This window comes from Pomacea canaliculata, linkage group LG4 (genome assembly GCF_003073045.1).
Source record: "Pomacea canaliculata isolate SZHN2017 linkage group LG4, ASM307304v1, whole genome shotgun sequence".
Taxonomy (NCBI): Eukaryota; Metazoa; Mollusca; class Gastropoda; order Architaenioglossa; family Ampullariidae; genus Pomacea; species Pomacea canaliculata.
In genome coordinates, this window is record NC_037593.1 from 8,288,056 (window position 1) to 8,306,149 (window position 18,094).

Genomic DNA, 18,094 nt, shown 5'->3' on the forward strand with positions numbered 1-18,094 from the left:
AGCGCTAAGGGAATGTTCCTTCCGAGTGTGAGTATACGCTATACAAATCTTGAATTTATTATTATATTAAAAGAGTTGGAATAATTCCCCAAAGTTCTGGCTATTAAACTGCAACCAACTAGCAACAACTATAAGCACTTTAAGTTGAGCGACTCACTTGCCTGTCTGCAGATATTGGGAAAACAGCTGTTTGTTTATTGCCAAACTTTTATGATTTTTCTATTGGTATCTTGCTTTTCACGCCATGATTCAAGTGTAGCTTGACGGAAATTTTTCTTTAAGAGCAGAATGACTGTATAGTGTCTAGCTCAGAATGTTTTGTGGGTAATGGTTCTTATAACGTGTCTTACAACCCAGAAAAAAGAAAGGGGAAATGGTTATTATACATATTGTGTGACTCATAATTTGGTTGTTGGTATTCTATGCCTTGTCAACAGTTATCGAAGTCAGTCCTGTAATCAGGTACCACAAGCAAAGAAAATTATCATCCAGGAACCAGATATGAGTGCATGCCCCATCCCTTGATCATCACTATCTCAATAATAGAGCAAATGACAATTATTTTTTTAAATATTTTTTTTGTTTTGTTTGTCAATGCTTAGTATACGATCTTGATTTCGAGATGCAACCTCCTCACCAGCTACTCCCACATTTTAAACTCAAGAAATAAAGTATTTCAAACTCAAGATTTAAAGCCGAAGCTTGCTCAACTTTTCAAAAATTCTTACCTCTTCCTGAATCATTAAGGACCACCAGTGCATCTAAGAAGCAACGCTTTTTGCCTTGATGCAGATTCTGAAACAAACGGTGTAATTCATTCTGGAGCTCTGGATTTCTAGTCTTGGCGAAGGAGGAAGAAGTAGAAACCATGCGAGTCTTCACTGTATGACGATCCCAGGACACATTTTAAGTTTTCTTGAAAAATGTGTCATCTGAACTGAATTATCACAATATAATCATTTTGTACCACAGTGTTGTTGCCGTTCAGCATTCTTTGTCTTTTACAGAAAAGTCTTGAACAATAAGAGGATTAGAGAAGTTACTTACCCAAACACTGTTTTCTGTCTGGACATTGGTGTATGTATGAATAGAATATTCTTTAGTTTTTCATGGATGTTCTTACAAATTAAGACTATTAGTCTCTTTGTGATGTGAATAGTGTGTTTGCAAGAATAAGTCTAGCTCGTTAGATATAACGATGGCCATAGCTACAATGATACAAGTAGTATTGTAAAACATTGCTGTAGAGCTACACCTGAATTCTTTTAGCTGAAAATAATGAAGTTGTTCGATGTTGGGAGGGAATGAATAAACAAAGTTACATAAAGATTTCTTTTTCAGTGTCACCAGCAAAAAAAGTCAAAACAGAAATCTGTTTCCATGATGTCGATATTCGGCATCTGTGGCTGACACGTTCAACAGCGCCATCTGCCGACAAGCTCCAGAGTATGCATGTACAAGATTAACTCGTGTGGGAGAAATTGGTTCAATACTTTGATTAGCCTTTGTGAAAAAGCTTTGTTTTCCTTCTTGAAGCATAGTAAAATTGTAGGAAATGGTAGGCTCACAGTTTTCTGACCAGTTGTGGTCCGATAGAAAGAAAACACCATTTTCTGGACAATATTGGTCAGAGAGAGGACAAGCTTACAATTTTCTGGCAGTCTTGGTCAAAAAGGAAAAAAAAATGAACCTAGTGGTCGTTTATTTTGTGAAGTTTAAAGTTTTCCCCATTTCTGTCTCAGTTTTGGATGAACTCAGCATAGGTGTATGAAAGAAACGAAAGACTCGATGAACGTGGGAACAAACTAGGAATCATTATGTATCATATTAAATGTTGACTAAGACTTTATTTTGTGAAGTTTAAAGTTTTCCCCATTTCTGTCTCAGTTTTGGATGAACTCAGCATAGGTGTATGAAAGAAACGAAAGACTCGATGAACGTGGGAACAAACTAGGAATCATTATGTATCATATTAAATGTTGACTAAGACTATATCACGATAGTTCTCTGCTCTAACACATGTAAATAAAATACTTTAATAAGACATTAGAATAACATATATTAGTTACTGTGCTATTTTAATTACTGTACTTAAACCAAATAAAAAAAAAAAAAAAACAAAAACAAAACTGAAATAAAGATCTATAAACAATTTGACGAACCAAAAGAAGTTTCTTGTAAACACAACAGTTTGCAGAAATGAATGTATAGGTTGAACGTGCAGCTAAGACTGTTTTCATCGCAATCAATATTTGTGACAAATGGATCTGAGGGCGTTTCTTTCGACTTGTGAGTTTAATTCCATGGGCGGCTTAACTTCTAAAATCTGAGATGGCAACAGCTTGTTAATGCTGACGCTGCTTTAGAGTTCGAACAACAAATCCTCAAAGCAAATGAATCATAGAAGCTGGATTGTTTAGGGAAAACACTTTATTTATTTGTTTAGAAAAAGGTAAACAAGCTTATGAAACAATATTTGTCCATACCCATGGGGTTCTTTGTATTGCAGAGATGAAGGGGTCAGGTTTTCTCAGAGATTACTGTGTAGCTATACGCTCATTCATCCAATACTTTAAGAACGTAAGCAGTTTAATAATTTACGAGGTATCTATCGCATAGTTGGATGTTTGAGGTGTGATTTGTTGTCAAGGGAGCTCCAGACAAGGGATAATTTATGTATCTGATGTGGACAAAAGTAGACAATAAAGGCGTATTGTATTTTATTTTCTCTGTCCAATGCTATTATGTGCTGCTTCGTGAAGGGAAACTGAAGAGTAATTTGTTTCAAGTAATTTTAAAACTATGAGTATTACTGTTATGAAGCAACAGTCAGCACATCAGTATGAATCATAATAAAAAGTAACACCATCAAGTCAACACAAGGCTTATTTGCAAGCAAATGCGGCAGATTTCATCTGCAGATTCCTCCCTACAAGAATGTGCGCAGTAAAAATCTGCTCCAGATGCTCCAGAATGCAAGCATCTGGACCTCAAGATCGATGTCAAAAGCCTTTGCTCTCGTCAGCTTGGAAAGCAAAAGGTGTGGCGTCAGCACGATTTTTTTGCAAAAACATGCAAATTTCATTTCGATTTCTTGATCTCTCTCGGTTTTGGGGTTTACGTATCTAAACAAATCCGGAGAAGAAAAGTAGGTTTGGACTTTCCCTACAGACCCTACCTCACGGCCCCATCCGCCCTCGTCTCACACTATAAAACCCGTTGTTACCAAGTGATAGTCAGCAGAACTCCTGCTCCCTTCACTGTAGGCATCTCGAATACCTGAACGCCTACTTTGTCCAATCGACTTGGTATCGAGTTCCAGTGTCCCACCATGGGTGATTCGGGTGGTCCAGTGACCATCCTCTTAGGACTGCTCGTTTATGTCACCATTTATCTACCCGCTGTTTCTTCCACAACTGAACAAAGGTAGGCTCTCATCGCTTCAACTTGCAGGCCATCATTTCCGATAAACAGCACACTTCATCTTTGCTGTACTGAATGTATCATTCTATGGAATCTATTACGCAACGGAATGCACCATTCTCGCGAATTTATCATTCCACAGAATTCACTATTTTTGTGAATTTAATTAGTGATATATATATATATATGTGATAACAATCAAGATGGCTATGAGCAATGTCCAACCATATCATTGCATCAGCTCACACTGGGATCGACTTCACGTTATCGGAGGATGACAGAGACAAAAGAGTCCCGTGTAATTTCGCTTATTAAACACAGCATCCTATAAAACATTCAACTTTTCCCACATAAACAGACACGAAAATAGACGAGATTGAAACTGATCCTACTCTTTACGAGATTCTAAGCAGTTTTATTATGTCTTTACAATCCCTTTAAGGTATAAATGCTACATAAAGATAAATAAACAAATCAGTCGTCTGTATTTGTAGATCCAATCCTTTCTTCGACTTTCTTGATTAATCTGATACAGACTAAATACAAAGAGGTAATGGTATGTTGCCTTATTTGCGAATTTCTGTGATATGTGCACAAAAGCCGGTAAATTAACTCTACAATTACTCTTCTTTAAATACTTCTTTTTAGCCGCCGATGTGAATACACCAGACATGATAAGATACAGAAGCAAGACCTGTGCAAGAACCTTATAGCCAATATAAGGAATGGCTCTTACCTCGTGAGTGAGATTTCCAATGAGGACATTTCATCGGACACAAAGCTTTGCACCTACGAAAGGTAGTTTTCTTTCTTACCAAAAATGTTGGCTACATTTTTAATAATATGAAGGGCGGAAAGCCTGGCCACATACAGGCCACTATGCAATTATTGTTATTATTATTATTGTTGTTATTATTATTCCCAGACATTAATTTTTTCTGTTTCCTTGGTGAAAATCAACACTTTGCACATCAGAATCACTTTGCCATGAATTCGAACTAGCTTTCCTATATATATATTTTTGTTTTATCTTAGCCCAGCTATAGAAGTACACGATCTAAATAATTTAATTCTAAGACTGAAACAATTTTTTTGTGCATTTTATTTTAGCCCGTACACCTACACAGTGAAAGACTGTTGTCAGGGCTGGACTGGTCCGAGCTGTAACATACGTGAGTATTTTAATTGTTTTATCAAGTTGTGGCTCTGCACTCTCTGATGAAGAAACAATGAATATGTGTCAATCACGCCTGGTGGTTAACTCATTTATGAAATGTAAATATACACGCGAACACGCATTCAAACGCGCAGACACGCAGACGCAGTTCTTTCATTTCGTATTTAGATTCTTTATGTGTGTGTGTGAACATCCTTGTATTCAATTCGTGTGGCTAGGTATATATATATACCTAGATGTCAATAAGACTAATAAAAGGCCATGGTAAAGAATTACTCGTTTGCAGACTTACATGGGAGGGGTAGTGGTAGTTAGATTGTACTGCGTACAATAACATACATTTTTTTTGTTATCAGCCGACTGCGGTGGGTGTGGTGATGGTGTGTGCGCGGTTAACAAACGTGCATACTTCACTGCTCCCCCCGAGTGCGTGTGTCCGGACGACTGGGCAGGCCAGCACTGTGAGGAGAATATCAACAGTAAGAGCTCTTCTTTCCATCTGTTCTTATCCCTACTCTCACAGTTCCCCCTTGACAATTCCTTTAATACCTCTTAAAGCTTCAAAGCTCGGAAATGCCGTATTGTTTGGGCATCATTAACTAGTTTTAAAGTTGAAAAACTCTTCAGGAAAAAAGAGCAATGGACGAAAGCTCTGTTCGTGGTCCGTGCCGTACAAAGTGAAGACCCCGTAGGACAGTCGCAGCAGACGACAATCCTGTCAGTATCTATTTTTACCAACACCAAAATCTTACCGGTTAAAAATAAAATAAAAGGAGACAACGAAAGAAATTTAGCGAAGGTGAGGTTGTTTCTGTGTATCCCATCCTACTTTAGGTGGACACGGGAAATCATTTACATCGTGTGACTTATAAATTGATACAGGATTAGTGGTCTGTACGTATTTCAAGCGAGGTTTGTAAATTATTGCAGGTCTGAAGGATGGCAAGCGCTTTTGCTTCACCGACAACCGATGTACTTCGGGCAAGTCGAGCGCACCCGTCCTTTACTCCGAATGTTGTGTCTCTGGCTCCCAAGGCGGGTACGGCAGCAGTTACTATGGTGACTGTCGACCTTGTCAAAGCAGTAAGTAAACTCCATGTATTGAGATATTGATTGATCGATACGGTATGGCTTTTCTACTGTCAACGAGATCCAGCAGATTACTTGAACGGAATCTAACGGGCACAGAGACTGAAATTTAACAGATCAGTTGAATCTAATTCTACAACTGGCCCCATAAATAGAATCAAAGTGGCGCACGTAAGAAATCTATAGCTATAGCTAAACACATAAATAACTACACATATATAATCAAAACCATAAGGAACATCATTTACATAGTCTTAGATTACTTCTGGCTCAGAAAAAGGAAATGACTTGTTTTCAAATGAGGGTGCTATTTGACAAGACAAATTTTGGGCCTAGGTGTGTAATATAAAACATCGTACTCTCTTAGCTGTAATTAAGGCATCTTTCACGATTTTATCTAAGCACACGCTGCAAATTGTAAATATTAAAAAATACACCTCGCAAGATCTTAAATATTTGGGCATTTACTTGCAAAATTTTATCTTATTTTATTTTACTCACATATTTACAGGTAAAACTGAATGTTTTATCACCTTGATTGCCTTGAATATTTGCAGCTCAAGTTGCGCAGAACGGTACAAGGGTTTCCGACAGATACACCTGCTTGCTAATGGGAGGTTCCCACATCCGGACGTTTGATAACGCTCAACCCGTAATTGATCCGAGCACGTCGACATGCACTTTTATTCTGATGGACACGCCAACACTTCAGGTCCTGTCACAGACCGAGTGCTACGGCAGTACCACTTGCACCTGCGAGCAGGTAACACTCGACCTTAGGTTCTGACTAATAGATGTGGGCCTCATCCATTGCAAGTTCATTCTTCTTCAGGTTTCGCGAGTGGAGAGAGGGTACAAACAATCATATGTGTACCACAGAAAATTTGACACAATTTTTTAATCAGAAAATTGAAAACCTACAGAAACAAAAAGCTGTAACAGGTAAACAAAGGGCCAAACTATTTCAAGCGGTTTCTGGAAGAAACAGCTGGAGTTTGCTGCATCGTTCGTGCGGTAATTACTGGGTAGGTAGGTCATATACTATATGCTGTAAAGATAAATTGTTTTATGCAATAAACTTGACTTTTTTTGGTTTTTGATTATCAGATTCTAACGGTCATCCTGAAATGCGAGACATCAACCACGACGTATGTTTTGAAGAACGGTAACAACACTGTTACAGACTCATCAGGGAAAACGGAAAACATTACTGTTACAGAGGAATACCAGTACTACGGTACAGGTAAGGCTTTTCTAGCCACACTACTAGAGTGTATCTTACCTTGGTTTGCAGAATGTCTTCCAGCCTGAAGATAAACGCAAAATTCCTCCCAGAAGAGTTCGAGACTCCAATAAAAGTCCCACTGAAACAATGAACCCCTGTCGTCCTAAGACAGACATACTTGTACCATAAAAGAGTCTCAAAGCTATTTTACTAGTCTCTATTTCATGACAGGTTCGAGGCTACATGACATATGAACGTAACGATGATAATATACGAGAGTTTTGTACTTAGGAGATGACAGTAAGAATTCCGTTTAAATTTTGCACATCGTATGATAAATTTGAGCATAAAGTAGTATACCGTTCTTAAACTATGAGCTTTAGAAACAGAACCAAATTGTCCATTTACAGCACTCGTTCAGCGTTTCAAAAGCTCGTAGGTAGCTCTCTGGGGCTGTAGTTTTGAAGCGAGGGTAAATCGTTACCCTGGGGCAACAAGGGGAACCCAAAGACAAGCGTCTCGTTTCCGAAGTTTCAAAGTAATGTCCAAACACCGCAGATGTCATCTTACCCCTGGAGTCACAGTTATAAAGGGGTAGCCTTGGGAGAAAAGAAATATGTAATGTTCTCGGGGTCTGGGTATCGCATTGTAACTATAAAAACTTGAGTTTCCGGAGGTTTTCCCCGGGTACTCTGTTTTTTTCCCCCTCCCTCTCCTCACATAGTGCGAAATCAGCTCAAGGTGAAAGCAATTTCCTGCTAAATAAACCCACAAATCATCCATCCTTGAGAATCTGATTTTGCCTTGAGGAAATGACTCAATCTCATTTCATAACTGCGGCCCCTGGTCTCATGTCATCAGATGAGAAAGTCGCGGACTTGAAATGAATGTGATGTTTTTCCTGAGACTTTGTCTGTCATCAGTTGATTTTTTTTTTTTTTTTTTTTTTTTTTTGCAGAGGCTATTTACAAGCGACAAGACGATTCAGTTTACTTTTACTTCCCGGAGCTGAGCATTCGCAAGGACTTCTCAGGTTATACGGCCATTACAGTCTCGAAAACCTCTCAGCTAATCGGCAATACTGATGGCTTGTGCGGTAATGCCAACGGAGACCCTGCAGGTAATTCAAACGCGGGGAGGGAAGTGGGGAAGAAGGTAGAATTATGATTCTAGAAATCGAACTAGATTACATGAAAGGGTCAATAAACCATTATTACTCAAATTATTTTCTTTGTTATAAATTGTTATGTAAAATTATTATAAATTTTTGCTTCGTGTCACATAGCAGTTGAAGAAGTTTAGACGAAAAGCGATATCCGAGATGAAGATAAATAGCAAAGAATACGAAATAAGAAGCTTCAGTGCCTTTGTGCGAAAGACTGCAGTTAAGCCAGACAGAGTACTGTAGACTTTTGCAAGAACAATAAGTAGCTAGGTTAGCTGGATTTTATCTTGAACCTATTCAAATCTAAGCTTCGCAGTTCACTTAAAGGCCTATCTTCTTGCATCCTACCCTATTTTCTATCTTCGTGCAGACGACACAGCTTATTTTGAGAAGAGGCTCCAGAAGTATACGGACACCTCACGGCCAGTATGTGCCTTTTGCAACAGTCTCTATTGATGGGCGTGCGTGCGTGCGCGCGTGCGTGTGTGTGTGTGTGTAGAACCTTTGATTCAAGAATATGACATGATCAAGTAATGTTGCTCCTTCAACGTTTCTCTCTCTCTCTCATACACTATCTCTCGAATGGAGATACATTATTCAATCAGATTTGGAGAAATAGTATTTTGCACTGGTCAACCTGTCCTTTGAAAACAAAATTCACCGCACCTTTAACTCAGTGAGACTGCATGATGCAATTGTAAGCGTTGATCTGGCAATACCTGACCACATCTGAACCATTCGTCCTTTCATATCGGAAATTAGGTACGAGTGGTCTAAACAGAACTGACAACCAATTTACCTCGGAGCTCTCGACCTCCGCGAAAAACATGTCTGTCTTTAGTTTTCTTGACTTCATTGGCTGCCTAAATTTGTTTTCCGTCATCTGATGGGTGGTCCGGTGGCGAAGCGGTTAGCGCCTGTCACCAATACTATGAGGGTTTGCTGTCCTGGGTTCAGCTCTCGTCTCGGACACGCAGTTCTTTCTGTGCGTGTGGCATCTGTTTTACAGGGATGGCTGCCTTTCCGTGATATAGCTGGCTCACCGTAAAACACCAATCCCACATCCCCTCTCCAACATATCCATTTGATTTATTGTTTGTAGAACTTTCAGTGCTGAAACCATGTTTTTTTTATTATTATTACGTTGTTTAATGACTGGACATCTGTGCAGTGCGGCAAGGGATTCCATGCATGTTCTTCGGAGCAACAGGATGAGGCAGCCATTGCTTGTGATTTCCTAAGGAGTGACAAATACGCTGAATGTATAAAAGGGGTCAGTACAACTTTCAAAAAAAGTGGTAGTGGGTGAGCATTTGAGAGATAAAGAGGACGCTACAGTTTGACAGTTTATGAAGTGTACTGGTGGACAGACTAGTGAGTTTGGGTGAGTGAGTGAGTATATTACTGAGTGGAGAAAGAGGCTTAAAACGATGACAAACAGATCGTTCGTGACAAATACTTCAATGCTTTGCTCCTCTCAACGCGTTGCCACTTAAATGCACCTCTGTGTGCGATGTCACCTAAACCAAATCAATGTCTGAACACAGGGAGTAGATGTGAAAGGGGCCATCCAGCGGTGCATGCGAGCTTATTGCTCATCCGACGACAAAGAAAAAGCCATCTGCAACCAGGCTGAGGACTTCGCATCGTGGTGCTACGGGTTGACGGGGAAAATACCTCAGTTTCGCGAAGCAGATTTTTGTCGTAAGTTTACCCTGACACAAAACGAAATTACTTTAATGATGAACGGAACTCTCGAGCGATTGATGGGGCAAGCGACTACCTTTGAAACATATCAGTTCGTGATATAAAACTTTGAACTGTTGTGACCTAAATCGATTTCTTAAAAACCATACTAAATGGTTCTCGTTTTGTGCACATATTGATAGATATTGGCGAAATATATTTACTCTATGACTTGCAGCGTCTTGCGTGAAACCGTCTATGAAATATCGGCTTTCAAAGTACGGTCTGTACCTCTAATCTCACTTAAACTCAGCAACAGTGTTGCAATATTTCCTACACTTCCGTTTTCGATATTGAGGTTGAGATCGGAGACGTGTACGGGTACTTGTGACGTCATCCACGTTATCGGTGCAGCCAAGCGTTTGGCTTTGAACAATGGCAATGCGTAAGCACGAGAAGGAACTCTACTGCAAAGTAGAACGTTTTTGATAGAAAATCGACGGAAACAACTCGATCTCTTGTAGATGACTATTAAATGGTGCAGATAACGAGTACTTCAGTAAAAGTGTAGAGTCCACATTACGTGCCGAGTCAATTAACAAGTTTGGAATTCATAAAAAATGCGAAAATAATCCCGTAAAAGTGCAGTTTTATGCGTGACTGTTGTAGTTGGATTGCTGAAAATAAATTTAGAAATTGTAACTTTATTTTTTTATTTTGAATACTCGTACTGGGATACCAAACGCCAACAATAACTATAACAAAGGCATTACTTAAAGTTTATATAGAATACAACTAATAAATAAAAAATTAACGTTTTTTTACAGTTCGTCATATGCGCTTGCTTAGACAAATTTGTTGAGGGTTGGTCTTTAAATATCGAGAATTACATGTCACGGATGTGGCTTTGTTTATGATTACTTATTAACAGATTTAATGCAGATACTTGACAACATTCTATTCTCATTACAATCTCCACACACACACACACAGAAATAGTTTTCTCACCATTAATTATGAGAAAATCAATCTCAATATGAATATTCATGTTCCCGTATGCAGGTTTTAGATATAAACGTTAAGAAGGCCTAAGCATAGAACTTGTTGAGCCATTAACGTTTGGGTTCAATATGCTTTAATACCAGCCAAGACCTGCGATAACGGAAAAGTGTATACGCCTGTGAAAATGACCAATTGCGACTTGCGATGCGGGATGCCACAGCTGAGCTACCTGTCGCCATCTTGCCGACCTGAAGGTCAGGGCGGATGCGTGTGCCCCGTTGGGATGGCCTTACAGAACAGCACGTGCGTCCAACCTGAAAACTGCCAGTGCCGCGGCACTGATAACGTCTACTACAACCCAGGAGACCTCGTCGCATCTTCTGACAAATGTCTCGTCTGGTGAGTGGCAAAGATCAGACTCTTGGGTACACTAGTCTGAACGACAGTTACAACATGATTTGCTGACAACCACATCATCTTACCAAGTTAGAAGTATGAAAATAGTTATGTTTGTTTACTTTTGTTTATTGTTGTCTTATGTCATTATACCAATCTGTTGATTTTTCTTGAAGAAATCTACTCTTAAAAATGAAGATGTTCGTTACAGAGAGTCATTCTTAGGTCGGTCTACTAGTGCAGTGGGTCTAATCGCTGATAAACAATGTAGTAAGTTCCAAAAGTCAGTCCCCGTATACGAATGTAACCGTCTGTAGTATCCACCACCACCCCAGAGTGTGGAATAACTGCTAGGGGGAAATACAGAGCTTTCTAGAGAGCTAAGCAATCGAACTAAAGTAAACTAATTCGTCTGCAGTACTTGCGGTGATCTGGGGCTGTGGAACTGCGAGCCGAACGAAGAGGGATGCATGACCACCTGCACAATAATTGGTAATAAAGTCCGGACATTCGACTCTCTCATCTACGGCATCAGCTCTTCGTCTCCCTACACTGTCGTTTTGCTACAAAGCAAGGTACGAAGTTGTTCTGTATATGTGGCTTTAAGTGCTTTTGCCTGTGTGTGCATGAGTGCAAGTGGATCTACCTGTGTGCGCGTGTACGTTGTTAACCAGGTCTGTCTGTGCGAGTCTGTGCACATGTATGTAGGCTGAGAGAAGGAGAAAGTGGGTGGAAAAGGAAAGGCAGCGAGACAAGGCCTGTTAGTGAACTGTTCTGAACGCACAAAAGAGGTGTGTGCAGGGTTTAAAACAAATGGGAAGAAATGTGCTTATGTAACAACAACAACAGCAACAATAATAAAAGTTAAATATTATCGAATACTTTCATGTAGTAAATACCAGAATCACCACGCTTTACAAAGTAGAAAAGATGTAAAATTAGAATAAAGTAAACAGCATAAATATAATATACAATCTTGTGAGAGAATGGTCGATTCCACATTAGCTACAAATGACGCACAAACTATACCATTGACACTTTATTAATGACAAATGCACATTTCTAAAAATAATTTGCAATTATATATAAATATTCCAGGTCTTGCCAGTCCATCACAACACAGTTGATATGAACCATTTCGTGCACTAATTTCGTGTCCTTTTTATCTTAGGAGGGTAACATTAAATTAGAAGCAAGTTACCAACCTTGCGCGTCTGGAACATGCATCAGCGGATTGCGGGCCAAAGTTGGTAACTTTACCAGTTCGCTGACGGTGTCACCTGATTCTGCCCCTGTTTTGGATAAACCAGTTTCTTCAGCTATTTACTCAAGAAAAATCTCGAAGAACCATTATGCTACGGACTTTCTGACCTCGGGCATAAGGATAATCTTTTCGGTTGCCGGCACGATTCAAATTAGAGCTAATACCTTGATCAACAAAAACAAGGTAAGCTCATGTGTAAAGTTTGAATTCAATTGAATTTTGATTTACGTGTGTCACATTTTATTAATTGCTGCTAACGGAATGAAGCATTTAGCTTTCGACAATGTTGGATGTCATTTTGTTCTCCTGGTAATGTTAAGGTGATGTGACAGGATTTCGTAATTTACAATTAGAATGATGATGATGAGGAGGATGAGGATGAGGATGAGGATGAGGATGAGGATGATGCACAATATATTCCTCACGTAGAATTAGACATGTACAGTGTATGAGCAGCGATCAAGTAACGGTGAAAGGGGGAAGATGAAATGTGTAACTGGTGCTGTTGTTGTGCGGTGTAGCTGTATGGGATGTGCGGCACGCCAAACGGTGACATCAAAGACGAGATGCGGTCCCCGAGCGGCTCCGACATGGACAACAGCGCTTTCATAGGCGCCTACTGCTCGCAGTGCCCTGGCACCGTCGTGGTGCAAGGCAAACTATCAGGGGACCAGGTGAGCATTGGATTTGCATAATGCACCGGTGTCGGGGTAAAAGTGACAAAAGATAGAGCGAGGGTGGAATTTAAGGTTGGATTAATGAGGACACATATAAATTATGGAGGGTTTGTCTGTTTATATAAAATGCCACTAAGAATCGGAAGTTTGTAACGTGACAGGTGGAACGTTATCAGGTTACAAGCAATGAAGTCTACAGTTAAATAAAACTCAAATAAGATGAGAATGAACAAGTGCAGTCCTCCTATAGAGATGGTGGTTTTTATTCCTTTCTCCATATATGACAAGCGAGCTTCAGTTCATCGTGTTCTTTAAAGATCAACATGCATTACCCCTTAAACTCTTTTGCTGCTCTTAGTACTACTACTTAGTTTCTCCTGCTTCTCCTACTACCACTGCCCATAGTGACAACACTCAACAGAAGCAGTAACCTTATATATCGTTATCAAGATGTTAAAATATTTGTTAACAGCTAATTAAAATGTAATCAATATGTGTTTGTGCAGTCTCCAATCTGCGACCAGGTCATGGCTGCAAATCTCGATGCAGCAGTACATTCCGATATCAGCAGTTTCAAGACAATTTGCGAGTCTATGACTACAGACCAAAACCGATGTCAAGTTCTTCAAACTATGGCCCAGCATTATCAGAAGTCTTTTGAGAGCATGTTTGGAAACAGTGTTGACTGTGGTAAGCTGACATCTACAGACTACGAAAGATATTTTAGATTTAATAACAATCAGGCATGTAAATGAAATTGAAGTAAGTTGTTTCGTTATAAGGTAGATGAAGAAGAAAAATCGGTTCTCGACCATAACCACTAGTCTGTGTAGAGTTCGCATTATACCCATGTTTGCGAGGGTTTTTATAGGGACTCCGGTTTCCTTCCATGTTTTTCGGATCTTTATTAGAAATCTGGTGACGTTTGTGACCGTAGGAACTTCAATCTTGTTTCTGTGAATATAAAGTAGCTTAGGGTGTATTCGGTTTCGTTATATGTCTTTCCGCTTAAGGTCGCAGCTTTCACGAATATATCGACAAAGTTATTGGAGACTTACTGTGTATGTCTCAGACTTTTTTGTCATTATGTAACTTCTGCAACCACGTTTACACAAGCATGCGAGATTAACACTACAAGGCAGCACCATGATGTAGACGCATAGTGCTGTCTCCTAAAGTACCTACAGTTTCTCACGACATTCACAGTTTATTTGAATCTCTATTCACTGCATTCTGTTCTGTTTGCTACTCACTTACATGTTCTACAATTAACTTTCGCTTACCGCATTGCACAATAATGTTATAGAATGACTAGGAAATCACTTGAAAAAATTAGTAATAGGAAGAATATCAGAATACTTCGGTTTTTTAAGGGTGACAAAGATACATCTTCCAATTGTCATATCATGCCTTTGCCTTTTTAAATTTTCTAGACTGCACAAATCTATACTTCTTAGTTTTTTTAATTTTGTTTTAGCGATGACCGAACAGACCGTACGGGACGTGTGTAAGAGCAATTGCATCGATTTCACTTTAACCAACTGTGAAAAGCAATCGTTCTTCGATGGGGGGTGTGGGTCAAACCAGTATTATCGTGATCAGCAGTGCGTGGAGCAAGATCAGTGCGGCTGTTTCAATATGAACACCACAAGTTTCGTGGAACCTGGCAATACAACTACAGTAGGATGCCACGAATGGTAAGCTGATCCTTATTTTGGGTAGGTTCAAGAGTCAGATCGTATAAACATTTCTTTACGACTAATTCTGAAGCAGTTTAGACTTGCATGGAGAGAAGGGGTAGATTTCCGTTGATTGATTGATTGATTTATCGATTGATTGAAGATTTAGTAGTATTTTTAAATTAAAAACAAATTACTGTAATGCGAAATAAAATTTAAGCAAGCTGCTCCGGACCCAGATTTAGTAAATCAGGTGTGGATAGCGAAAAGGCCCACTGAGCTGCCCAGTAGGCAGGTAAAATGGCAGCGCATGTTCTGAGTCGTTTTCTCCGAAATATTATATTTCGATTTCACCTTCTGCAGCACATGCAATGGCACGAAGATGCAGTGTAACACAAAATGCGAAGAAGTGATCTGCGCCGAGGACCAGATTTCATATGTACAGTTCCAGAAAGATCCCGTACAAAATCACCAAATGTGTCCGGACAAATACCAAATCACTCGCAAGTATGTTGCCGATGTCAGACCTAACCAACAGTGTTACTGCAAGGAGGGGCTGCTCCAGACATACGTGAGTACAAAACGCTAGACCTTAAGATGTGGAGATGTGAGCTATAATTGTGGTGATGAATGTGACAGCAAAGGTGGCAATAAACAATGTTTCTCCTTTTCTTTTCAACAGTCAACTGATCAGTGCGTGACGAAGTGTCCGTGTTTTGAGTCTGACACATGGTTTAAGGATGGATATACCATCACTAAGGGCTGCAAGAACAAGTAAGCTTCACAGCGCGCGCGCACGCAAGCACGCACACAAAATAAATAAACACATGTGTACGACAAAACACCCGACTACGCACGCTCATATATATATATGCACATGACGAGCGCTTAAATATTCAAAGTAAACGGGTTTAATGGTACGTGTTTACGTCTGTGTGCGTGTGTGTTCATGAAGTCAAATGCCGGCATTTTGAGATTAGTTTGTTTTCATATATTTTCGCAACCAGCTGGTTTGATGTTGTTTAATATGATGTTCATTCTTCTTTGTACAGGACGTGCATTGATGGTATCTGGAATGTGACTGATGACGACAACTGCATGGGTATGACAGACTATTGTTTAAATAGTTTTCTTTTTGAACATTGCACAGGTATTTCTGAACATAGTTTTCTGAAAAATGCACACACATAAACACCCACATACGAGCACACACAATAACAAACACACACACACACACACACACACACACACACACACACACACACACACACACACACACACAATGTACTTATTCTATTTAATCCAGAGAGAATGTAGCAACACGTAAGAAAAAATAACTGTTTTTCTGGGCTAGGTTCCTGTATTGTGAGTGGCTCAACATTTAAAATCAAGCAATTTGATGCTGATGGACTCACGAAGCAACGTCTCAACAACAAGTGCGAGTACACCTTCCTCACAACGAACGATGTGACTATTAAGATAGGTTTACTCTCCCAAAGGGAACACTTCGTCAAATTTGAAGTAACCGCTCTCTCCCAAGGATATTTGCAGCTTGTCCCAAATGGAGACGGTGCATTTATTTACAACGGCAAGACCTATGATCGCCCCGTTATTCCTGGCATGCATGTTGCGTACACTGGGTCATCCATAGACGTCTCCTTCAATAACTCGAATGTCGTCGTTAGACAGAGGGGTAAGTGACATGTTTAAAAAAAAGTGAGGACTGTGAATATTCTTCAGTATATGGTGCTCGAAGGCTGTTAAGTGGTTTCTTTTACATTTTACATTCTGCATCTGCAAACAGTTATTGCACTAATGTACCTTCATGAATTTTGAATTTTTGGTAACCATTCTCTACATTACAGATCTAAAATCACCACGTTGTTAGTTACGTTACAGACATTTCATTACCACCCTATGTGCGTCACTTTAAAAATTACAGAGTTCTTCTACTTACTTTACAGGGCGCAAAACAACAATTTTTGTTAAAAAATCTGTACCAATCCTTGGAGGTTTGTGTGGCAACTTTGATGGCCTTAGCAACAACGATCTGGTTGGAAAGGACAAGCAGCCCAAGCCTACATTTTTGGCTGCAGCAGATTCCTGGGCTGAGGGCGTTTGCGTCCAAGACAGTACTCCTCCTTCTATCCCTGAGGTAAGAAGCTCGCATCGTATTGCGGTTCCTTTCCGGGTACAATTATATTTCATACTCTCAAGAACAGAGACATTTCATTTTGATGGAAAATCAAAACAGACACAACGCTTGATCTGTGAATGCGTCTTGTCATCTAATATTTAAATGTTACGGCAGTTGTAAATGAGCTATTTGTTTATACATAAAGCGTTCTTTCAAAATAAACTAAAGAATATGAACACGCATTTGATGTCCGAGTAAGAGGATTTAGACCGTCTCAACTCGTACGTAAACTGTGTCAATATCTGTGCAGAACCCACTCAAGAAACAGTGGGCAGAGGAGAACTGTAGGATTATTAAAGAGGGAGAGCCCTTCAAACCTTGCCGTGGCAGAACCACAGAGAATAGTCAGAACACTTTCCTTGATGAGTGTGTCTTAGCTTCAATGGAGTAAGTGGCTTTGTTTGAAAGTCCCACAAAACAAGACAAATTAGTTCCAGCTTGAAACAGTAAAATTAAGCGAAGCAGAAGCAAACTATAACCAGGTCAATTCAGATTTACACGAACTTGAGACTTTGCTTGATGCTCCAGTGGGGTACAAGGGTTAACCAATCATCACGTACAGTGAGGATCGGGCATCAGGGTTATCAAGTCATAAAAATTTGATTATTTAATAATTCAAGAGTTTATCGTATTCGTTTGAAAGTATCAAACAAAAGTTCTGTCGACACAGTTGTAACTCTGGCGGAGACTGTGATTGCCAGTGTGACGCCATTGACGCGTATGCAGACTATTGCGCGTGGCAGGGATCTCCGGCGGCGTTCCGATCTCCAAAGATTTGTCGTAAGTATTTGTCAGCAGTGTGTGCAGATTAACAGCCTCCTACCAAAGATATTTAGCTAAACCATTTTCAGGCTACCGGATGATTGTTGCATTAATTTAAGAGGAGATTCTGCATTGCTTGCTCTTCTCAAGAATTGTAGTTTAATTATTGTGCGTTTTCCATTGGTTTCTTTTTTTTACGACTTTGCTATCAATGGTATATATCAAAGGAGACATGTTCTGCAAGTATCATGAAACAAAATCTCAAGCGAGTCTTAGTTTGTTTTCTGTTTGATGTGTATTTTGGCTAAATGTTCCGCCCTATCTACGATCAACGGCCGTTTCATATAAAACA

The 18,094-nt window shown here is 39.6% G+C and overlaps 1 protein-coding gene across 1 annotated transcript in view; it reads left to right on the forward strand.

The window, feature by feature from the left end:
* Positions 1–3,168: 3,168 nt before the first annotated feature.
* LOC112561497 (mucin-12-like) overlaps positions 3,169–18,094 on the forward strand; it is a 95,937-nt gene continuing 81,011 nt past the window's right edge. The window contains exons 1-24 of the mRNA XM_025234032.1: positions 3,169–3,426; positions 4,072–4,221; positions 4,534–4,595; positions 4,957–5,079; positions 5,531–5,683; positions 6,247–6,452; positions 6,797–6,932; positions 7,873–8,034; positions 8,450–8,505; positions 9,251–9,352; positions 9,627–9,783; positions 10,911–11,166; positions 11,582–11,738; positions 12,335–12,610; positions 12,949–13,101; positions 13,611–13,794; positions 14,582–14,801; positions 15,147–15,354; positions 15,466–15,557; positions 15,836–15,885; positions 16,138–16,476; positions 16,748–16,938; positions 17,231–17,367; positions 17,651–17,760. Of these exons, the coding sequence (XP_025089817.1) occupies positions 3,332–3,426; positions 4,072–4,221; positions 4,534–4,595; positions 4,957–5,079; positions 5,531–5,683; positions 6,247–6,452; positions 6,797–6,932; positions 7,873–8,034; positions 8,450–8,505; positions 9,251–9,352; positions 9,627–9,783; positions 10,911–11,166; positions 11,582–11,738; positions 12,335–12,610; positions 12,949–13,101; positions 13,611–13,794; positions 14,582–14,801; positions 15,147–15,354; positions 15,466–15,557; positions 15,836–15,885; positions 16,138–16,476; positions 16,748–16,938; positions 17,231–17,367; positions 17,651–17,760 (3,775 nt within the window). The 5' untranslated portion in view covers positions 3,169–3,331. The remainder of the gene's footprint in view (positions 3,427–4,071; positions 4,222–4,533; positions 4,596–4,956; positions 5,080–5,530; positions 5,684–6,246; positions 6,453–6,796; positions 6,933–7,872; positions 8,035–8,449; positions 8,506–9,250; positions 9,353–9,626; positions 9,784–10,910; positions 11,167–11,581; positions 11,739–12,334; positions 12,611–12,948; positions 13,102–13,610; positions 13,795–14,581; positions 14,802–15,146; positions 15,355–15,465; positions 15,558–15,835; positions 15,886–16,137; positions 16,477–16,747; positions 16,939–17,230; positions 17,368–17,650; positions 17,761–18,094) is intronic.